Raw genomic sequence first — 25,662 nt, forward strand, 5'->3', positions numbered from 1 at the left:
GCAGCCTTTATATTTAGTACCCTTTATAACTCTTATTGCATTATCATATTTGTGTATACACATCACTCCATCAACGCCCCCCCCCCCCCCAAAGGAAAATATGCATACTAGCACCGCAATATCCAATTCGCAAATTGGGAAACCAAGAACAATTTTTCTTTTGAGACAAAATGAGGTGAAATCATGCTAGTTGCTAATGTAGGAATCTTCCGAATTAAAGTTTTTTTTTTCTTGTTAATATCTTAACAAATTTTTTCCATTCAAAATAGCTTTGAGTTTGCCCCACAGAAATTCATTAAAAGTCACGGGCTTAGCCAGGATTTGCAACGTTGTATGCACGACTATCTGAGCGGAGCGCCACCATCAGTTGGCGCGGAGCGTACTAGAACATGTTTGGTTTAACAAACCCCTCAGATGGCCGGAAACGGCCCTTCCCGAGTGTTCATTCTGGTTTCCTGGCCTCTTGCTAACTTGAGGCACCTCAGGCACGTGCCCCCTGTGCCCCCCGGTTCCGCCACCCTTTGTCCAGGTAAACAATTGACTAGTTAGAAAAAAAATTGATCGAGCAAAAGCGTGGGAGCCCAGATGAGCTGCGCTTAAGGTGGTGTTACACGGAAATATTCGGGCATCATGATGCTAAATAAAGAAAATCATAGAATTGTCGGGCAAAAATTTGAAAAAGATTCGGGCAAGCTACTGCATATATATATTCATATTTCATATATATTCAATGTATGTGTGGCTAAATGTGTAAGACTGCATTGACTCCTTACATAAGTGCTCATTCTGGACACTCAAAGAGTAAACTTCAGAAATAAGAGATCTGCCAAGCAAGATGATATACCAAATTGGAATTGGTCTAAAGTCCGAGTGCAGAAAACTGGACTCGAATACTATAAACGTGTGGGTATTACACATTTCTTTGTGGGTATACTGTACGGGTGCGATCTACATTAAATACGTGTTTGTTGCCACATTGTTCAGTTCAGTGGTGTTGTTATTGTTTGTTGTGTAGGGCAATCAATCTTGTAAAGCTTTATACAACAGACACATCCCTACCTGTGATTCATTGATTAACGGTAAACTGTAACCGTAGGTGCTTTTTTGTTTTTTAAATTATGTGTTGCAACTTACCAGGTACAAACAATTAAACACAAGAACACTGTGATACAACAAATTTGAACACATTGTTAGTAACAGATGATGAAGCCGCAAATGAAAGTATGAGTTCATGTATAAGAATTCAAATAATAACAATTTTGGAAGCTAGGAAGATTTAAAGAAAATGGTTACACATCTCTAAAAGAGTAATGGCGTTCCGTTATAACAATTCCTCATTCATATAAACACTTAATAGACATGCCGTTTTACCTGCAACTTTAAACCAGGGAGTTGAAAAAAAATATTCATCTGTTTGCACAAATCGTAGATACAACCCTCAGTGTCAACGTGTAAATTGTGTAAACAAGAGTACAACGACACAGGATTCGGTATTTGTGCAGGTTTCCAATAACATGTTTTCGTACTTTTTGGAATAATATCTTTCTTTCTTTCTTTATAAAAAACGCAACTTCTCAAAAGAACCAACATTTCTTCCAATCCTTTGTATATTGAATTTGTTTCAAAACAAATAAATGATAACAATCAACCGCAAAGTAGAAGGTTAAAAACACTCCCCGGCGTTACAGAGAAGTTTCATGCTGAAAGCAGTCAATGATGCGTTTCCAAATTTCCTGTGATTTGTTTTGCTAATAGTCCTTACCATTGTCTGCAAACATTTTTGCATTTATCGTGCTAAATTTACACAACGTATTTTGTTTAAATAACTTATTTATATAGCGCATTATACCGACGGTCTCAATGCAACTAATTGTAACGTTGCTGTCCATAGGCGTACGAGGCGGGGGGGGGGGGCAGAGTGCCCCCCCAAAAAATTTCCAGAGGACAAGAAATTCGGGCAAAAGTCCTGAAAAATTCGGGCAGCCTAAGAGGAGAAAAAAATATTTTTTTCTCCTCTTAGGCTGCCCGAATTTTTCAGGACTTTTGCCCGAATTTCTTGTCATCTGGAAATATATATATATTATATATATATATATATATATATATATATATATATATATATATATATATATAGATAGATATATATATATATATATATATATATATAATATATATATATTTCCAGAGGACAAGGCTGCCCGAATTTTTCAGGACTTTTGCCCGAATTTCTTGTCCTCTGGAAATTTGGGGGGGCAGCCTGCCCCCCCTGCCCCCCCGCCTCGTACGCCTATGCATGACACTGAATACAATGAAAACTAGACAGCGGAATACCCCACGATATCTGAGTATCAATCTAACAGTGTATTCCAGCCAAAAGTATGGACAATATTTAGGCATGAGTGGTCTTAGATCTTGATAGTGAACTTGGGTATTGTTTGTCATTCAGTTCCGACACCATTATACAGATCTTTATCATAAATATATTTTCTCCAATACAAAAAATAAACGTTTCACTCGGGCCAAGGCGCGTATTCAGGGGGTGGTGGTCGGAGTGGGGGTAGGGGAATGTCCTCCATCTTCAACCTTCACAAAAACAAAAACAAATCGTTATTAGCACAACCATTCGTGGCGACCTAAATTAAGACCCCATTTACAGACTAAATATGCCCACGTCTAAAATGTTACATTTATCTGGTAGAGGACACGCCCTCTACGATCCCCCTGCATTGGAGTCACTATAGTCGACTCTGAGCCACCCCTCTCCTTTTCTTAGACGCGGCCTAATTTCCGCCAACAAACGTCACAGAGAAAGTTCACGCATGTGCATTCATACGTTATTAAGACGTTCCTTTCTTTCCTAAATCAGCATTTTCACATAGAAATCATTGTCCACAAAATTTCCCCATGTGATATCACTATATGTATAGTTTTCGTACAAGCTCTCTGATGTAGCATATAATTACTCTGTGGCAGTAGCGTATAGCTAGATGAGTTTTTTAGGAGGACCGAAACTTTTACAGAGGGCAGGCAGAACCTATTTCCTAAATATGAAATCATTTTTCTGATCAAATATCCAACCCCCCCCCCCAGCCCTCATCGTGGCTACGCTGCTCAGGGTGCTTCAGGACGTCCATGGCAAACTGGTGTGCATTATCTACTTTCAAAGTATTAGCTTCTTTCATGTGTAGCTTACTCTATCAACCTTTAACTTGGATCAACTACAGCAGTTTATCCCCTGTCGAATGAGGGACTAGTGGATATTTCACTAGACGTTACACCGCCATGGTCACATGGTTGCATAAAGTTTCAATGTAAGGGGACTCGGGTTATTGGGTGGTTCAATTTGTTCGGATTATCGTGCCCTTTTCTCTGTCTTCTATAGACACTGCATACTGGAAAGATCTCATATGCCAAACAGCCCAGTGCTGTGAGCTAGGGACAAGCAGAGGCACATATATGAAGTGTTTTGTAAATGAAGGTCAATTACAAATGTATAGTTATTTTAATATATGTATCTACAAATACTATAATGAACACAATTTGCCAATACAAGGTTCTGCATTTGATTTGAAAAGACAGAAACCTATCTACTATGGAAAATTCTTGTAGAGTAAGTAGAATTATGTAGACCTACTTTGTGCTAAATAAATCGAAACAGCTGGGGTAGTCCATGCAAGACAGGAAACGTAAAACAATGGTCATTGTTGCCAAAAATATATCTGCAACCATCAGACATTCCTGTTACATTCTCTGTTTTGTGCCAAGTTGAAAATCCTTTCTTCTTGGCAGAGCAAGGAATGCTATAGTGCAGAATTCGTCCAAAAGAAACCGAACCTCATACAATTGTGAAATACCTTCACACTTATATCGTCGTCGATTGTATACCTGAGTAATGCTTCCTCATGCGAACAATAATATCGTTAGTTTTTGCAGAAGTTTACAAGCAATACCGGTAAGCTATTTTTTCTTCTTTTGTAGGACATTATTCGTGGACTTTTCAAACCAAACATTAAAAATAGATCCAATTTAGTAAGTTTACACTGGGAAGTTTAAACCGCAAATTGAGTTCACTTTGCAAATGCAATTATCGTGATATACAAGTCACAAGTCAGTGAAGTCACATATAGGTGAAAGATGATCTTGGATAATGATTATACACAAATACCCAATTGACATATTAATCTTGTTTCCAAGTATAGATGCCTGAAGACAAGTTGCATCATTATCTTTACCTCATGATATGACCATTCCAAACTAACTTGTGAAACCTAAAATGTCATTCAATTTCATTCCAGCAAATATCAAATTCTAAAAAAAAGGCAGGTTTATTGCCGAGAGGCCACTTTATTTAACATGTCAAGTCATTACAATGTTTTCATGGAGTAGGCCTGATATATGTTACTTTCTCGGTTTTCATTTCCATCGATAATCACTGTCATTATTCGGGAATGTTGGCAAATTTGGCATTTCATCTGCTCAATTTAAGCAAACATACAGAGTAAAAGGATTCTGACATTCTGAATAGGAAGCGTCAAGTAGTGACTTGTGATATACAGCATACGTGAGAAGGAGATGAACAGGGAGAGTCCGAGGTGCGACAATCCATGTTACACCCCCTCCCACACACACACACCCTCAAGTCCTCCCCCTTCCCAGGGTGTTACTCCTTTATACCTACCATCCTGTCTCTCGTTCTTAGATAGACAAGGAAAGTATAAAGTTAGTATGGAAACACTTTCTAACTTCAACGTTCCTCTTTAACTACCCTGTTGTGGGCTGCTGGGTAAATTGCTTGAGCCTCGGTGGCTTTGAGATGTTTGCTATGATGGTTCCATCGACCTGTTTATAGTTATTCCAGGTTCAGAGTTATCTCTTGTTCGACTGGATAAGTAGCGGATCCAGTCCACCATATAAGGATAATGGCGAAGGTGTAGGGGCGGAGGGTACTGGAGCTTGGTGGCAGTCTCTGGAATAAAAAAACGCGGCGGGAAAGCACTATACGATTCGACGACGTATTTTAGTTGCCTTTTGAACCCACATTGACCTGAAAGCATAACGACCACTAGTATGAATAGCCTATTCCTTTTTTACAAAGCTACTTTCCCGTCATCTATTTGCTGTACTGCCCAGAGAACGCCCGCGGCAACGCTTTCGATTGATACGGACAGATCCTCGGGTATGTAAAATACAGTGGGCATGCACATTCGTGGTAGGCAGAAACGGGCTCTGAGGCATGTACAGTTGCACGCGAGAAAAAGAGTATTACAAACGACTTGGTCAAGTCTTAACGAACGCAGAAATTGATGGAGAACGACGATGGTGTTCTGGTGTGCGGATGCGATGAAGTTGTATAGCGCCCTCCCTTGATCCGATCATAAGGGATGGAGTCATAAGACATGAGCTTAGTCATTTTATGACAATCATTTCCAGGAAAATCGAAGGTGTCAGAGCAGAGTGCCCTTTCTCTCCACAGGAACATTTGGCGGGATGCCGTTTAGTCTGATTCTGGGAACAGTAATAGTGCTTCAGTTCCATCAGGGATCAGGTTCCCTATTTGCTAATTACTAACGATTGTTAAATAAATCGTCTTTTGTGCCAGTTCTACGTCATGGGACGTCATCATTATTATACATGACCTTTCATAATATCGAACGTAATTCACATTTGAGCAAAATGGACAACATTTTGAAATCTTGAAGGTTATAATGTATTGATAGAAAAGAAGGTGGGAAAAGGGTACTTTTCTAGCGGTTTTTGACGCTCCCAACTATTTTCATAATTGAGGACCGTTAAATTAAACATTTCAAGTTTTCAGTGAGGAAAAATGTTTCGTGGATGGAAGTAAAATGCTTCTTGAAGTCGGAGCACGAGTGACCGTTTATTTAATATTCTAGAATATTTGGGTTCAATACTGATGACCTTTAAGAACAAATTTTCATTGAAAATGTAAGCACAGCCTGTAAGCAAATATTGGGACGCTTCCGTCGTCAAATAGTTTTTTATTTACTTTCATCGTTTTCATGAAGGCAGTGACATTACCTCTTCAGCACTAAACAAATTTCCTTGTTATTTGTTAGAAAGCAGCTCTAAAGTGACGTTGTCAGTCGTATTGTAATCTCTGGCGTTTTTATGTCTACATGTCACATTCAAATAAAACTGTCGGCCAAATACCGCTAAATAAGAGCCCATGTGTGCAATAAAATATTAATAGATGGCGCACTAGCGAAATATGAACGTTGGACGGTGTGATAGGTCGTAGACTAAATTCGTCACTATCCAAGGCCGCTAGGGCATAGGTAGAAGTTTCCAACGGACATGTCCTACCCACCACGTGATAGCTGATGGTTTGGGCTACCATATCACATTCAAGTTTTGCCACCATGATTGCTAAGACTTTGAGCGAGAAGAGGTCAAAGTTTAGGTAAACGACTTGCACTACCCAGCACGTGGTAACTGATGGCTTGGTCTACCATATCACAATCTCAGTTTGCCACCATTATTATTCAGATTTTGAGTTAGAAGAGGTCAAATTTTAGCATAGTACCCCCTCCCCCACCCCACAACTTACACAAGGCTAGCTGTCAACTCTCGCTACGGGGTGTTCCTGTTCACCCAGGATTTTTCTTAAACGCCTTTAATCACCTAAAGCCTCCAAATTTGTAGATCATCAGTAATATGTCATTTTTTTTCAACATCCAAAAATAAAAAGAATAATGATGACTGAAAAAAGGACCCCTCAAAATAATCATTTTAGTATCAATCAATTAAGGACCATACAGCGACAGTTGCTAACCGTTTCAAGGTGGACGTACGCTACTCAAATTGTGGTATCTACACTCGTATTGGAGTTATAAATATGGTGCTCTGATTTTGAGGTGTGAGTTTTGGTCAGATTTTGAACGTTTAAGGTGTGAGTTCTGGTTTCTTTAAGCCAAGAGAACATGTAGCGTGTTTTGGTTACCCGGATGCTGTAAGAGGCTCTTTCCCCCTCCCTCCTGTCTGTCCTACATTGATCCACCATCCACTGATTTCTATGAACCTTCTGTCAACGCCCGCCCCCTGCCCCCCCCCCCTCATCCCTCCCGTCCAAGTGATGAACACATCATGTAGTGCATATAAATCATGCGAGCAAGGGCGTAACCACTTAAAACAATAGGTATTGATGGTTCCTGCTCGTCGCTTCCCCTAATCTATTCCTTTTCCTTTTGTTATAAAACCAGCTTGTTCGATTTCCCATATCCTATTGAATGATTCGATTTCTTTTTCTTTTCCTCCGCCATATTCTAACTTTAAATGTTTGTTCGATAGACTGTTATTATGGAGACACTGTGCCACTGAGGCTTTTGTCACCTGTAGGCCTATACGGATATCAATGCTAGTCCTGTTTTGGTGACATATTTTGCCTTACTCTAGAGATCAATCATGATGTTAACCAAGTGGATATAATTTTTGGTCCCTAAACGCCGGATCTCAAAAGAGATGAATTTGTACAGAACTCTGTTAGATGAAATAGAAATAGTGAAAACAATAAGGCCTACGAGCAAGTTAATTGTGATGCACGCGAGAAGAATTAACTTACGCCCTGCGGAACCCCTGCAGCCTATAGGAATTTAAGACACAAAGTACCCTGAGGAGCTTGCGTTATAACTCATGCTTGTAATATTCTATTTCACACAGACAAATGTAGAAATTTCGGTTCTTGTGGCTTTATGCCCATTTCTGCGACGGAAGTATACAGCTACATTATAGTGTTGTGGTACGTACGTCGATTAGGTACAAGATTTCATTGCGGCCATCAATGTCGTGATGATCTGCGCTTTTTGTTTCACCATATATACTGACGTATATCACGTCAATGAATATATCGTTCGTATTAGCATGCATGGTTGTGATACATAGGCGATTGACAAATCCCATTTGTCGTCCAACGCAGATGCGGGTTTCCTCGTTTATCGATCGGGAACTATGAGTCAATCAAGTATACGGAAATAGTGAGATGAAGTCAATTCACCTGTAGTAGGCCTGATTAATGATTTGATTTCATCATACGTTCCCAAGGGCGGCGGAAGCACTTTTAATCTGGGGGGGAAGGGGGGGGCACCGACATCAAAGGGCACTTTGCAGAAATTCGATTGGACTGATGCAGCCTTATATTTAGTACCCTTTATAACTCTTATTGTTTTATCTTATTTGCGTATACACATCACTCCATCAACGCCCCCCCCCCCCCCTCTCCCCTCAAGGAAAATATGCATACTAGCACTGCAATATCCAATGTGCAAATTTGGAAACAAGGAACAAGTTTTCTTTTGAGACAAAATGAGGTGAAATCATGCTAGGTGCTAATGTAGGAATCTTCCGAATTAGAGTTTATTTCTTGTTACTATCTTAACAAATTTTTTCCATTCGAAAAAGCTTTGAGATTGAACCACAGAAATTCATTAAAAGTCAGGGGCGTAGCCAGGATTTGCAAAGTTATATGCACGACTATCTGAGCGGAGCGCCACCATTGGTTGGCGCGGAGCGTACAAGAAATTTTTTTGGTTTTACAAACCCCTCAGATGGCCGGAAACGGTCCTTCCCGAGTGTTCATTCTGGTTCCCTGGCCTCTTGCTAACTCGAGACACCTCATTTTTTATGTAGAAAAAGGGCACAGTTTTAACCTGAGGAAAAGTGGGGGGCACGTGCCCCCTGTGCCCCCCGGTTCCGCCGCCCTTGTACGTTCCAATACGTCGAGAAAATATTTCATCAATGAGAAGACTGAAAGTTGCACACTTGAACAAAAAAGGTTTCATCATTCCTCGAGCGTCAAGATTCTGTATGTGGTTAAATACAGTACGGTACGTTAGTACAGGGAAGTGATGGCGTAAGCCGACATCGCAGTAACGGCAAATCTTGCAATAACAAGAACTTAAAAGGCAGTGTTTGAGATGAGCCGTCTCTGTATCTATGGCTCTGTGAGTCGTCAATAGCGCAATATGTAATAACGTAACTTGCACAAAGGACACAACACTGCATGGCGACTTACACACATTACAAAACGGTACAAACCAATTTAGAGTTTTGCACACTTCGTACTTAACGTCAAAATCTAAACATGACCGTTTTATGAGATTTAAGCCTACTAACCGTACAAAAACTCACTCAGGGCTTGAGCAAAACCTGAGTTAATTTCTCTAAAATGCGCAGGAGCAATTGTATGGACAAAAGAGTGACCCTGCTGTTTGGACCGAGGAGTAACCCCGGTCGCAAACGTGTTTAGAACTTTACTAAGTGTGGAAAGAAATAAAAGTTTGTTCCAAATATTATCCCCTCCCCAACAATAGACTAGGCGGGAAGAGGAGAAGAAGAACTATAGGCCGAAAGTTGTAATGTGAATCCCGACTTATTGACAGTTACATCTTCAAATGAGAACAGAAGATTCATTATATTGCAAACTGTTACAAAAGCACCATAAACTCGGATTGACACAATTATTGCAGTCAGTGGAGTTGTATATTGAAATGGCTCTGTAAGCCAAATCTTCAGTGCGCCCTCAATTTTCTTTATAAATTTTTAGGAATAGAACAGTGCTTACATTATTCGCGTTTTCAGTGCGATGTCAAATCGACAGTTTATTTGACTAAGGAGCTAGGGGAGGGGACGACTCCGTGACTGAAACCTTATACTAAAATTATCCAATCTTACATATCAGAGACAAAAGGCAGAGGAAGGGGGTGGAGAGTTAAGAAGGGTTACCCCCTGCTAAAGTGGAAAATCCCATTAGTTGATTATTTTTACATCCTGTCAATAAATTTAGAAAATTCAGAGAAACATGGGTCAATCGTAACAAAAAACATATGAACAATTTAAGTGACTTCTGAATGATTTTATTTTAAAATAACATTCATATCATCAAATTTTAAGCATCTACACTGGATCATATTATGCCATTTTGGGCAAAAGAGCTCAACTGAAAGCAGATTGCTATTCTTGTCATTGCTATAGCATTCCCTGTTTATTTACACAGTGATGTTAACACCAATACAGGCTACCAGAACAGCTACACCAATTTTCTCCCATACCCCTCCACCCCTATCCAACAATTCACACCTTAAAAACGAAAGACAACATATTCCAAACTGCAAGATATTGAGATAGATTTTGATTGCTGCGACTAGTTAATAGCTTTCTATTTGATTTTTAATTAGCAACATATGCACTTATATTTAAATTACACAATACTTTTACACTTCCCTTATCAATGATCTTTCAACAATTTACATTCCAATAATTACTGTAGCAAGAAACCATAATTTATAATATTAAATGTTTACATCAAAATTAAACCCTATCAGCTCTAGGTAAGACACTAAGTAATATATAGATTCTCAGTGCTTTTGTAGATTACACTGGGATTATATAACGATTGTAGTTCATTTCTTTCAATGCTCGCAGGAATTCAAATCAATACCTGCTATTAAGAATTTAACTTTTATAATATATTATGCACAATTGAATTGCTGTAGAATGAAAAAAAAGGAGAGAAATATATATATATATAAAAGAAACTGTGCGAAACTACAACTACTGTCAGATAAAAATGAAAGGCAAAAAGGCACATGATAATAATATTGCTATTTTTAGGCAAACTATATGAAAGGAATAAACTAATGCATTTCTCTTGATTTTATTCTATTTATTATCACTTTGTGTGCCATTAAGACTGAACACACTTGCCTGTGTCCATATAACAACACTTGACCTCAAGAGTGGCTGCTTGCCACTCAAAATTCAAGCAATTATCATAATATGGGACAGCACTTTTATGTTGAAAGCAGGAGGGCGTCAACTCTGAGTAGTATATTATCAATGACACTGAGCCTTTAAACTATTGGTCTTCTTGGCCTTAATTTTATTATTTACATATTAGCCTTTTCGCATAATGCAGTACAGTCTACAATACAAAGCACATAAAGTACAGTAGGATAGTAAATTGCTGAAAAGCATCCTGTCAGCAAATTTTTTGTATGCAAGTTACATTCCATAGACAAATCTGCAACTAACCATTCATAGCTACAACGCCCACCCCTGCATTCCTTTACGATGTCTGACCCTGGGAAAATCCATTCTTTTAATTTTTGTCATTGTTAGTTTCATTGGAGATTTTAACAAACTATAGTTCACCAACTGATGGTTTCGCAAGGACTGCTGATCAACGTAGCCACACATCATCATTATACAATGTACATATCAAGATAACAAATATCAGAGTAAAGAAATAATAATTATTGTGATAGTTATACATCAATATTGTACTGCATATATAGTAACCTACAGCATGTCAACATAATTACTGATGTTAACATTTATATTAGATACAGGAAAAACATCCCTAACATATCAATGTATTACACATTACACCTGAACACTATCGCATAAACCAGTACAATCACAGTAAAAACCATTCTTTCAATTTTGAATTTTGATTGAGTAGTTGCTAGTTTAAAAGTGGAGATTTTAACAAACTATAGTTTCACCAACAGTTGGTTGAACTGATGGTTTGCAAGGACTGCTGATCAACACAGCCACGCATCAACATTATACAATATACATGATACCAAGGTAACGTATATCAGTGAATATAATAATTAGTATAATTATTATACATCAATATTGTACTGCATATGTAGTAACCTAGGGCATGTCAACATGATTACTGATATTAACATTTACGTAAGATACACGAAAGGTTCATTTTACACAGACATGCTTTAGGAGTAACCGTGTGGTACAGCCATATCGTATTCATTTTCTAGGGGTACTGGGGGCGCTGTACCTGCATTCGTCATATACCCACTGCCGTCATCGACCAGATTTATCAGCCTCTGTCCACCTTTGTCCGTAGGATTCGACTGACCAATCACGTTATAGAGCTCCTCACCTTCTTGGGGCTGCGGGGAAGTCATTCCTCGCTGCAGGTGGTCATACTCATCACCGTTGTTGGTTATGATCCGTTTATCCGAAAAGGAACCAGAAGGATTTGAGAAAGCAGCAGCTGATTGGTTGCTGGGGTTTGCCATAGGACGTGCTAAATGGTCATAGGTACACTCTGAGGTATCGGTAGGTACATGCTGGGGGTGTTGACTAATACCACTCTGACCTAGAGATGAGTAAACACCAGGATCACTCTCTTGTAAGTCTACTCTGGGAGCAGGCTGGTTCCTCTTCCTATTAATCTGGCCGTAGATCTGATTCGCTGGAAGGCTCTTTCCCTTGAGAGATGGTTTCTTGCTGGTCTTGGGCTTTTGCACACCAATGTAGTACTCTGTATGAACATTCTCTTCCACCCGGCCATGTTTCTTCCAAGCATCTTCAGTAATTTCCTCTGCTTTACAATACTGCAGCTCTTCGGGGGCTCTCGGAGCTGAGGGCTTTTCCCTCCTGCCTCTCGCAGCGAGGGAGTCTTCAATCGTAGAATATTCCGAATCCAAGACCGGCATTCCAGCAGAGGAGTGGAGGAAATTATTCTTTAAGCCATCTTTGCTATTTCTTCCCTTCCGCAGGTCAGACCGCTCTACAGAGGCACTTTTAGTTGGTACTTGGTTTGCAGGTGGGGCAGAGGGAGCTGTTGCAGGTGGTTGAGAGTTAATGGCTAATGTATTCTTCTGCACTCGATGGAAGATATCATTCCCGTAAACTGTATTGAAGACTAGAACACCTGGTCCGGTATGGCTTCGACGCCCAACTTCCATCGAGAAGGATTTTTTATCTCTTCCATACTTACGGATTGTTTTGTACTCCCAAGAAAAACTGATGGTCTTATTTTCGGCAGAGAATATCGTTAATTGATCATCGCCAATCACCAAGAAGAACTTGCCGCGCAAATTCAATTTTTCAGCTAACGGTGATGTTCTGATAGTGACATCGAGAGGGGGTACTGTCGGAGAAAGAACAAAACAAAAAAACATGACAAAATGTTCATCAGAAACAAAAAAGCGGGTGAATAGAAGTGTTTGAATGAAGTAAACAAAAAACATTACAAAGAAGCTGGGTACAGTAATAAAGATTCAAAAGGTGGATGTGTGTGGTGGATACAATGAACCCAACAAACCTAAGCTCTCACATACAGTAAAATGGAGCATTAGTTTCATCCAAACATTGGAAATCTCTAAAACTCCACTGATCTCCCAGCTTACAGAAGTTGCTCATAAATGAATCCCTGGTAGGGGCTCAGGACACAGGGTCCATAGAGGCTCCTGTTGCTAAGCAATCATTGATTCAAAGATTCATTTCAAGTAGTATACATAGTTTTGAGTGGTTGCTACTTTCAACATGTTTTCATTGACTGCTACAACCAGGGAGCTGCTACAGTTAGAGTAGCAGCTCTTGGCTACAATTCAAGCACTGAACATACACAGTAAGATGATTCATTGGCGAAACTGAAACCTGTTAATGCAATTTGTTCTTTACCAAAAAAGATTACTAGAATAGCCATGCAGGCAACATGTTGTGTGGCAACAATTAGCAGATTAACTCATGGCATGGAAGTAGACATACTGTATAAACATATAAACATTGTTTCTAAAAAATTCCAAGCTTTTCATAGTCATGTTTAAATTGGCATATCTTTACGAGAGTTGAGTACCAAAGAGATTGATCACTATTGCAGTAGATTGCTGCTTCACTTTACACATATATATTCGTTTCATGTTTCTGTATACATGTAGATGCAGCCAACAGGCTTCCATTTAGTTTTAAGGGAGTTAATAATACTGTTGACCGTCAATCTTTGGAGCAGTCTGTATTTCGTGTCAGTTTTACAGGGAACCTTTTCCTTTAAAAAAGGAAGTGACCTTCAGGAATGAGAAGTGGAAAATTACAGCCTGTAGGTCTGTAACCAGGAACTACAACGCATTTTCCTTGATGGTGTATTCACTATGCACACACACATACACACTCATGCACACACATATTTATATACCTGTATATTTCATAAACCTTTGAGTAATATATAAGCAATTGAGCTCACACTGGCCTGAGTAGTACAGGTATGCCCAGTATATGATAAATAGTCATGCACTTTCAGCATTTGAAATTTGTGTGCAAACAATGCAACTGAGCACACCCACACACAAAACTAAAAAGAATATATATGCAGATATTCTTGTACTGCAAGACTAACTATTAACAGTTAACTAAATAGTTCAAGATGGACTGCAATTCTTGTTTGGAAAGTCAAACATATCCTTTGCTGTTGTCCAAAGTGCAATTAGTCCACTTGTTGTTTAATTTTTGACTAACAAAAAATGATGTCATAATTTTCGACACATTAATCTTGTTGAGCAACAAGCAACAGTTTTGTATCAGCTGCTTTAGATGCTTATTAAAGTGATTCTGTGTATTTCGAAAAAAGGAAATACATCAAACTGTTCATTTTCAAACATTTCCAAACATGAAACTTTGTTAAAGCTGCCGATTGTACCAACCATGAAAAATGAGAAGGTTTTAACAAGCTCATTTTGCCAAAAGCGTTTCAATTAATTAAGAAATTAATCATCGAAAGTATCTAAAAACTTTATCCGCTGAAGACATGTGATTCATGTATTCTGTTTTACCCCATTCCCTTTGATTTAATCAAGCCAATAAGAGAACGCACCGTAATGCATATTCAGTAACAACGAAGAGCTCTCTGCTTTCTCAAAGAACAGCTGATGTTCAGTATGTCATGTCTCTCATGTCTATAACAGTGCAGATAATTACAGTACCTCAGGGGGGAGGGGGAAGGGGAGGGGGAAGTGCAATATTAGAGACAAAACAGACCTGTATGAGAGGGGCTCAGTAAATTGGTGCATTCTAAGGCTATAAAGTAGGTATAAAATTATGTTGATACAAAAATTCTACTAAAAACTACTTTCAATTGTCTTTGTGGAAGGTTCAGAATGATGGGAGGGGAGGGGGGGGTGGAGGCACAGTATAAACCCCTTGCATACATGCCTGTATTAACCTCAAACTGAAGCAAGGAGATTTACAGGACTTGAACATAATGAAAATAATACAGAAAATATGCACAAATATTTGGAAGTACAGTTCACTTTTGTGAGCAGCCTATAATAGAAATAAAAATAATAACAACAACAACAATAATCATGATGAGGCAGTTATTTTACGCACTTAAGCAACCACGAATGTGGGAGAATCCCGCTTTCACACGGGTGGCTTCCAATTCAACATTTTTGGAATCTTTTCAATTTAGGAAGTCATTTCAGATGAGAAAACCATAGATTGCTCTTGGATGAAAAACCCACCTGACAGTTTGACCCGGCCAGGATCTGTCATATTGTTTCTCCTTATTTTCTTTTGAAATAAGACTTAATGTTTCCTCAACCATGCAGGCTTTCAGCTATTACAGTATGAGTGAGGAAGGTTTTTTCAATATATGGTATAATTGTCAAGTAGCCCTGGAAGTGTAGTGACCACTCATCACCTCAAATGACCTTTGATGTCTGCAGAAACAAAAGGGTTCTAATGTACTTAGGGAAGTTGGATCCTCGAAAATTCAAGCTTTTCATTTTGAACTTGAAAGCATTTTACAAGGGTTTTCAGACTTTGACCTCTGTTGACATGAAATAACCTTTGCCCTTCACAGAAAACATGCTTCTCCACTCAATAAGGTGCATCCGTCTACTACTGTACATATATGAAGTTCATCCCAACATCAACTTTGTGGGTTAATATGTTTACAAGGTTTTCACAATGTGACCTCTGTTGACCTCTGTTGGCTTTTGACCTCCACAGAAATCAATGAGCATCATAGATCTGCTCAATTTGGTGCTTACACATACCAAATATGAAGTTCACCCACCAAATAGTTTTGAGTTATCACCTCTTACAAGCGAAGGCGTCGCACACGCACACACATATGACACACGCCATCACAATCGCAAAGGTTCCTTTTTGCCTTTGGCAAGGAATCAAATATCAGGTTGTGTTAAGAGAATAAAAGAGTTACATAATTCATATCTTTATTTACGCCAATTTTTGCACCGTTATTTTTCATTTCGTCAATTTTAAGAAAGAGACTTTTACATGGGGGTTTCCCTTTTATCCTTTATTGAAGTATTGCTATTGTTCAAGCATTTTGATCTGCAACTATGTCACAATGGACTATAGCTACAATACCATTGTTGATTGGTTTTATAGTTGGTTCAATATAAATCTATACAGTATACCGTATCATGGATGCAGTGATGAAACTATGTACATCTGTAATAAACAACCAAACATGTAACATAATATCCAATATACGGTAATATAGCGTTCCCTTTTGTATATATCTCATCAAACACATCTATCCTAGTTCATCCCTACATCAAAATTATGCGATCTATCTTGTCTAACTTGTATGTCCCACCATCTTTTGTATTCCATTCAGTGTATTCATTTCACTCACTATCTGGTACCACATCTACCATACACTTGTCTAGTTCATCCAATCATATTATCTTTTCAGCCATCATATATATCCTTTCAAACTTATCCAATCTGCAGTTTGAATGTCTAGAACATCACATGAAACATATTTTGTCTAGTCTATCCTATCAAAGTTTTCCATTCGGCAATTTTTCTGTCTAGTGCATCCAATCAAATCTATTTTTTCTACTTTCTCCTATCACAGATATCAAAGTTTTACTGTCTCATACAGTACATCGCATCAAATATATTTTATAGACAGTACAGTAGTCTTTCCTTTCAAACTTATCCTGTATCTAGTTATGTAGTCTAGTTCATCCCACCATATTTTATTTCTAGTATACATCCTTTCAAACTTATCCAATCTTTAGTTTTTTAATCTAGTACCTCCCATGAAATATATTTTTTATGGTAAATAGTTTCAAACTTACCCAGTATCTAGTTTAGTAGTCTAGTTCATCCCATCATATTTTATTTCTAGTATACATCCTTTCAAACTTATCCAATCTTTAGTTTTTTAATCTAGTACCTCCCATGAAATATATTTTTTATAGTAAATAGTTTCAAACTTACCCAGTATCTAGTTTAGTAGTCTAGTTCATCCCATCATATTTTATTTCTAGTATACATCCTTTCAAACTTATCCAATTTGCAGTTTTTCAGTCTAACTAGTACATCCCATGAAATATATTTTTTATAGTATATACTGTAGTTTCAAACTTATCTAGTTTAGTAGTCTAGTTCATCCTATCATAGTTTATTTCTAGCATACATCCTTTCAAACTGATCCAAATTGCAGTTTTTCAGTCTAGTACCTCCCATGAAATATATTTTTTATAGTATATAGTTTCAAACTTATCCAGTATCTAAACTAAACCAAACTACTGTAAGAGACAAACCAGCCTTTCCCAATCATATTGCTTGGATCATACCAAATACATTTTCATTAAAATATTCCTTCCCCACCCCTTTTTCTTACTCTTTTATTGAATTGCACTTATAATTAATATATATACATATCTAAATTGGGAAAATTCTTAGTTCTTAAGTAAACTGTCTAACAATGACTATTAATCTAGTAGCCACTTCATACCTTGTACGGCATGATCTTATGTAAAACGCCATATAAACATATAAATTCACAATGTCAGGTCAGCCTTCTCTTTGAAGTTAAGTTCTGCTGTTGTATAACATACTGTACATGTATACTGTAAACATGATTTTCCCCAAAACCTTTAACAGGCTCAATTTTGAAAGGACACAGCACAGAGCAATCCAGAGGTCACATGGTTGCTATCAAAGGGCTTTTTCCCTAATTCCACAATAAGTTCTATTTTTGGTCTAACCTTTGACTTGCTTGGCTGGTTGATTTCCACAATGACTAAAACTGTCAAGCAATGACTATTAATCTAGTGGCCACTTCATACCTTGTATGGCATGATCTTATGTAAAACGCTGCATATTGTAAACATAAAAATACACAATATCAGGTCAGCCTTCTCTTTGTAGTTCAGTTCTGCTGTTGTATAACATATGTACAGCATACTGTAAACATGATTTTCCCCAAAACCTTTTACAGGCTCAATTTTGAAGGACACAACACAGAGCAATCCATAGGTCACATGGTTGCTATCAAAGGGCTTTTTCCCTAATTCAATCAATAAGTTCTATTTTTGGTCTAACCTTTGACTTGCTTGGCTGGTTGATTTCCACAATGTAACTACTGTATAGGATTCACACCATGGAAGTAAAGAGGCGGCATATCTGTTTACTTTGTGTGTACAAACAAGAAGCAGTATCAGTGGCACTTCACAAGGAAATAAAACCCAGTTGCTAAGGGCTGCTGGAGCATCTGGAACTTCTCACTGATTCTAACATACTGTATATATATGCAACACAAGTTTTGGAAATGACTTAAAAGTTGCTCTTAAAGCCCTTCCCATATAACGGTATTAGGGGGACTTACCAAAAGTTTACTACTGCAAATAGCAACTGTTTACTTTTTTTTCAATTTTTTCAAAACAATTCATTGAACATGTAATTCACATCGATCCTTTTTGAAAGTCAAGACAAAGTTTCACCTTTTTGAACTTTTGCTACAGAATACACTTCCAAACTCATCTATTCAATTGATGCCAAAAGCCATTGATCATTCCTTGTAACGTTCATGACTAATGCCTCAGCGTACTTTCCTACCTGTACCTCTATTTGCAACTTTGCGATGACCCTACTAGGTATCCCATGACCCTACCACGCTTCCAGACTTCTCCAAATTCCTACTGTAAAATAGATACTATACGATACCATACTATGTTGTACTGTACCATACCATACCATGCCATGCCAAACCATACTCTACTGTACCATACAGTACCATGCCATGCCAAACCATACCATGCCATACCATACCATACAATACTGTACTGTACTGTACAGTGCCGTATCATACCATACCATACCATGCCATACTACTATATGTAGTGTCCAGACCATGCATCACTTCTCGACAATAAGGTGACCAGGGGTGGAGATTTTAAGGGCCCTTTCAGTCTGTTTATGGTTCTACTATTGATGGATGATGGATAATGCCCAAATTTAACACATCCAAAACACTTGAAGGTAACTGAAATTCTCTTAAATATACCACTAAGCAGCAAAGTGTATTGACTGTCTACCATGTTAATTACAGGCTATGAAAATGATTAAATACTATGGACATACTTACTAGTTGAGTCTAGCTCATATGCTACATTGTATTCCATGCCTGGGCTGATTGCTGCGGCACTGTCAATAGTTTTGTGATCACTGTTTTGTCTGGTCTTGGAGGCTGCGTTTGCATGTGACAGAGAATCCTTTGAGTAACTAGAGAGAACTCTCAGCCATTCTACAGAGTCATCCTGAGTATCAAAACATAGCTGAACAATCTTCTTCTGGAGTAAAAGTTCAATAACATTATCTCTGGAATATCGACTACCCGCTTCCAGAACTCGTGAACAAGTTTGCATGGAGTAGGTCAGAGTCTTGTCCGTTTCACACTCCAGCTTCAGTAAGCCATCGTTTTCTGTCTCGATCAATTTAGCACTGCACTTCTTCCAATTATCGCCTCTCTGCAAAGAAAAGTTAAGTAATGAAATTGACATTGAGGAGTGTTAGCTCAGTGGTTAACGCCGGTACCTTTCAATCATAAGGTCCCGAGTTCGAGTCACTCCAATATTAATGTATGTCGTCCAGTTACAGAGTTGTTGACAATTGACAATTCATAACCATGGACGTTACACATGAATGTAAGAGACTGACTTCGGTCAGCTTGCAGCTTTGATAAGCCAATGAGGCTTCTTCGCGAGTTCCTGCTTGCAGGAGGATCTAAAATACATACATACATTAACTTTAGTGCCATTTAGTGCAATGTAGAACACTTCAAACCCAAATACCTTGCAATGAACATGTTTGACATCCCAATAATTCCTACACTGTTTCCACTTGGAATTTCACAGGTACCAAGTACAGTATTCAAAGAGGAAGGGGGGGGGGGATGAAGGGAGGTTACGATCAACTTTGGAGACTTTTATAATATTGGTAGATGCTCCTCACTATGAAAGCTTACTGCATTTATGGTGACTTACTCGGAATGAATTTTGATTTGAATTTCTTACAAACACATGGTTCATGGTCACATTATGACATAACATATATGTATGCATTGCATACATGTATACAATACTGTAAGTGAATTTCATGTTTGTAATGCACTCCACAGAAGACATGGCTGAAGTATGTAATTTGACCAAGTGTAATAATACACAATTCATTGTACATACCAAGACCAAGCAGACCATGTACAGGTCTGCTACTACGATGAATCATCCTAGGTTTATAATTCTTTGTCTTCGTAAAACTTTAATGTGAAATGGACAACTGCCCAGCTTACAACTACTTAGTTACTTCTTTGACATTACTGTACATCAAACGGCGCTGGGAAACATTTCGTTGAATTGTGTTCACCATTTTGTTCATTATTCATTATTAAATCTTTTTCGACTGAAACATACAAGAAGATGAGCTAAGACTTTGATGTTAACATTTCTGGGAAGAGGTTCCTTCTTCTTCTTAGAACTGCTGTGGAGAATCTATCTCTCCACCTACCTACCATTTCACAGCACAGGATACATCCTTCTATTTATTTATTTTCCCCTTGTCACAAATGTCACTTCTTTTCCAGTCATGTGTCACCACTTAACAACTTTTACGACCAATTTTTCTCAGAAAATGTGAGCGACACTTCCCACTGAACTTCCTACATATCCTGATTTTAAGAACAAGAGTTTACCATAGAAATTTGTTGACCCTTCACTATAAAAGCCAATTTCATTTCAAAGTGAGTTTTCAAAGTTAAAAGAATCATTAAAAAGTTTGAGTTTATTGCAGAAACAAAAGAAATGAAATACAGTTTTACATAAAATTGTGCAAGAGCAATATAAAATAACTTTTCCTTGCTATCATCTGAGAAACTACTCTAAACAGGAACAGTATCATCTGCAACTACACAAACAGATGAAATCCTATGTTAGCATCAACTGTTAACATCAGCTCCCCATATCTTCAAAAATTATGAACAATTTTCTCTGTTAGACTTTCCATTAAATTTGTTTTCCTAGTACTGTTGACTTGAAAGTGAAAATTTTTTTTTAGATGTAGTCTTTATGAACATTTAAACGTGATAATACTTCACAGTTAGGCTTGAAGCACTTAAAATGTGACTGTAAATGGTTAAAGGACCATTCCCTACACTTAGTACAATACATTTTGAATTATGGGATATTTTTTTGAACACCATAAATATATTTCAGATTGTGATCTGTATGCCAAACGTGCCATTTTGGTGGACAAACAAATATAGGATACACACAGTATAAACCACAGAGCATCTTCCAAAATCATCATCACACGGCAAACCTTCAAAGAGGCATTGGCAGTATCAGCACCAAGTAGACTAGTTAACGATAATCCTCAGTGCTGGCCTTTCCTGGAACAATGTACAGTACACATGTTTTTAAAGGGCTATTCCAGTGGCAAACAATGTGATACTTGTTTTAAAATGTTAAATATTCTATATTGAACATTTGTTGAAACCCATCTAGGTATCTTGTTCCTAGGTTACTCTAGATATGGTTGTGTGAATGTTAACTACTGTATATAAACCCTTTCTTCCTGGATGATACTGTAGTAAGAATTAAGCGTCAACATGGTAGATATTCTTCCAAAGATTAATTTTCCATTTTAATTTTTGTTGTGGATTCTCCTTGAAACGTGACACATTTCTTTTGCTTAGTAGTCAATGTTATCTTCATAAAACTTTAAATCAATATCTACTGTATGCAATTTTTTTGTAAGAATATTATCTTCCTCACTGGAAAATGATTTTATACATGATGAAAAACAACAGATGTTTCAACTTAATTGTCATTACCATCCCTGCTGTTGCCAGATGCATTCATAAAATTTCATCTAATTACAAAAAAAAATGTATCTCCACAATTATATAAAATGTTTCTAAAAATACAGATGTCTAAATAACAACATTTGTTGTTAAAAAAAGGAATTTCAGTCACCAAATATCCTTTAAAAGTGTGTGAAGACTCGGGCAAAAAGAAATGTCTAATGCTGGTAATCTGACTTAGTTTCGGACAAGGTGTAACAGAAGTGTTAGACACCACCATCGATCCCAGAAAATACACACACAGCTTGCTACCGTCGGTAATTAGACACTAGTGTACAGTCAGTACATACAGCTGCGGTCAATACCCACAGCACAGTGTACAAACGATACAGAGATGGACATCTCAGGTCCAGCTAAAGATAACAAGGTATCACGTTTCATTACTGTCTGCATTTTGTAGTGACAAGAGAAAAACTTCACTTGCAAGCAACGGAAAGTTAACTTTCTTTAAATGGCGGCACGCTGTTTGGGGCGAGTCTTCAATGCCTTTAAGTCATTTGATGGTTCTCTTTTCTCAGCTCTTATTGATAAATCATTTGATAAGTGATGAAAACATGTACTAGACAAGGGGTAGGATTATTTGATTATCATTTGATTATTTGACATGAGATATTTTAAACATGTCTACACCAACAAGCCAGACATATATTTTGTTTCCAGAGTCTTTAAAAAGACACAGTAGATTTGAATGCATGTGTCTTATGTGCAGTAGAAACAGCATTTTACAATTCTAGCCAATTGCTGAAAGTTGCAAGTGCTTTTAAACCTTAAATCTTCTGGCTAAAATTGAGTTCTCATAGGTATTTTCCTGAATGAATTGACACATCTGATACTGGAAAGGCCTGTGGGAGCTAACATATCATATTTGATGATTAAAATAAGCAGTAATACAGGCCTGGGCAAATATTAGTAGGTACCAAAATCATCTTAAGTTTTAAATTGATGATTGTGTATATATTCTTAATGTCTATACTGGCAAACAAAAAATCCAACTTGGCCAAGACTAAGCCTGAGGTGGATTTACGACCGTTGCAGGTCGATTACATAATCACAAACTTTCCTAGCTATACAGTAGTGTGCTATAATTGGAGCCAATATAGCAGAGCTTTAACACTGGTTTGAATTGTAAGACCATGCAGCTATAGATATAGACTCAGTACAATGCCAATACTGTAGAGTAATGCTTACCCACAGACAGGGAATACTTACTACTTAGCCTACCAACAATGCCTTGTACCCGGACAGTCTGATTTGACCGTCAAGTAATATATCTACATATTTACGTGAAACGTTTCAACCTGGTTAGGCTATGACTAACTAGTATTAGTAACAGTAGTACGAGCTAGTTCTAGTCCCTACTACTAACTACTGTAGTAGTAGTAGTGTAGTGTACACGATATTTACTAGCGGCTCGTAATGATATGCCTAGCAGATAAACTATTGCATGAAGGAAACTGACTTTTCCTACCCTGACAATAACACCCTTATGGTATCTGTACAAAGTACCACTCTTCACCACGTTCTCCATTCCTCAAATTTCTTTCTGTAATCATAAGACCATTGCTCTTTAGAAAACCAGCTTATCCAACCACGCACAGAAAGGCCTTTTCACGATTTCCGGCAATTACAATTGCATGTCATTTCCCCACAGAAATCATAATACACAGAAACACGGAAACATTACAACGTCTGTGGTCAAGTTCTGTGTACCGAGCTAGCGAAGTTAGTTCAAGCGAACTACGATTGTCACTTGCGCGAGAGGAAACTTTAAAAATACTTCCGTATCTCTTTGGATTGTGCTATTCAATAAAACTTTCTCATTTGAGTCAAAACTATGAATCTCACGCAAACATGACGAACGATAATATTATAAGATATAAGACCTTGATTAAATATGAAATTTTCAAGGGAAAGGAACGTAATACCAATAAATGTCAAATGAAAAAGGCACGGAAGACAACATTCACTGGTAGGTGATAGACGCACAAGTGCGCAACATTGATGGTGTGCACAGATCAGTGATGGTGTGCAAGCAGCGTGGACTCAGTAAACTATTACAGTATCCTATCTTCACGATCTATAAAGACCTTACGTTCCACGAAATTATGTATTTTGTATATAATATTGCTATTTCCCAGTATGTAAGTATAATGTGACGCCTGAACTTGCATGGACTCCGATTATGCGAGGCGTATACGTTAATGTATTTTGTCTGTTCTGCTGTGGGTCACGATAGTCACTGTCATTAATTTGGTTAATGCAAGTACGGTTAAGAGCGCTAGTAATTAACAAATAATCCTTAAGATAAGTTAAAATCTGTTCAAATGAAGTTATGACCGCCACTGCATGGTATCCTTACGCTCATTGGTCCTTACGACCTTTAGGCAGGTGTGTAAATCCCAGTTGAAAAGTGGGAGGGGGTGACATAAATAAAAGTGGAGACAGTCGAGAGCCGGGGTTGAGGAACATCGAGAACATTATGAATCGTCCAAATGTAAGGCTAATTAGTGCTGCTTTTCGATGTGCGTATATACAAGGGCCTTTTATAAAGATTTTGAAGTGGAAACCTCACGGGATAGCTGCCCCTGCCCCATGGGCTATGGCCCTGTTATTGGCATCAGTTAAGTTAAAGCAAAAATAAAATATTTTGTTAACATATATACGTAACTACTGAATTAGCAAAGGAGGTATAATGAGTACCATGGTTAAAATAACAACATGACTAGCAGCTTACCACCCAGGCTTAGCACCATGTATGTACCTGACTCAATAGGCCTACTCCTATGAAATATATAGTTAACAAAAAAAAAAAACACTTAAAAAACTATCATGCATCGCATTGGTCATCAAACTGAATGCACAATATAATTAACATGTAGTGTTATATTGCGTGTACGTGATAATACCACATACTATAAAATATGAAAGATAATAATATGGAAAGTGGATTAGCGAATGCTGCGGTCTTTCCTTATCTGATGGCTTATAGCATATAGCCAGCTCAGCGGTGTATGGGCGCGGTTCCTCATTTAATTTACACAATAAATGTAGTCAACCCAGTTGAAAAGTTATTTTTTCATCTGGGGAAGGGGGGGGGGGGCTGAGCAGATGATAATAAAACATTAATAACTATTAATCTCATAGCACTATGTTTCAGCTCCTTTTTATGAGATTCACAAGTCATTACGAGACCACACGCCAACCTTCACAAATTGGGGGACGTGTCCCCCTGTCCCCTCTACCCGTGATTAACGCCCCTCATTATATGATAGATCTACATATTAATAACATCCTGATCAGTCCGCCAATGAAGCCGCCTCATACTCCTCTATACCGTGCATGGGGCAGGGGAACTGGTACTTCTGGTACCGGCTCAGGGATCTGACCGGCGCCGCATCCAGTTCCGAGCCTGCTAACCAGTATTGGGCCAATCTGCCTCTGCGTAGGGCATATTTCATGCCTGGTCGGTTCTGTTCGGACGAAGCCCCCCCCCCCCCCAAAAAAAAAAAATCATCAGCCCTTTTCCATTGTTATTTATACAATTTGATCATTCAACGGGCAACCAGGACAAGGAAATATCCATTCATCAAATTCTATGTTCAGCAATAGGCCTATATTAGATATCAAGAACACTATGAGTAGCATAATTTGGATACTAAATTATTCTGCTTCCCAATTTAATTTTGATGTCAGTTTGAGACTATACCGACTTC

At 38.0% G+C, this 25,662-nt stretch overlaps 1 protein-coding gene across 3 annotated transcripts in view; it reads right to left on the reverse strand.

The window, feature by feature from the left end:
* Positions 1-9,853: 9,853 nt before the first annotated feature.
* The window catches only part of LOC139967792 (uncharacterized), a 52,407-nt gene continuing 36,598 nt past the window's right edge, over positions 9,854-25,662 (reverse strand). For 2 of the 3 annotated variants that reach the window (XM_071971884.1, XM_071971883.1), the window contains 2 exons: positions 19,178-19,559; positions 9,854-12,919 (listed from right to left, as the gene is read on the reverse strand). In XM_071971884.1, the coding sequence (XP_071827985.1) occupies positions 11,754-12,919; positions 19,178-19,457 (1,446 nt within the window). In that variant the 5' untranslated portion in view covers positions 19,458-19,559 and the 3' untranslated portion in view covers positions 9,854-11,753. Of the gene's footprint in view, positions 12,920-19,177; positions 19,560-23,417; positions 23,913-25,662 lie in introns of those variants that run through there. The other variant, XM_071971882.1, reaches the window with a different exon arrangement.

Source organism: Apostichopus japonicus, chromosome 5 (genome assembly GCF_037975245.1).
Source record: "Apostichopus japonicus isolate 1M-3 chromosome 5, ASM3797524v1, whole genome shotgun sequence".
Lineage (NCBI taxonomy): Eukaryota > Metazoa > Echinodermata > Holothuroidea > Aspidochirotida > Stichopodidae > Apostichopus > Apostichopus japonicus.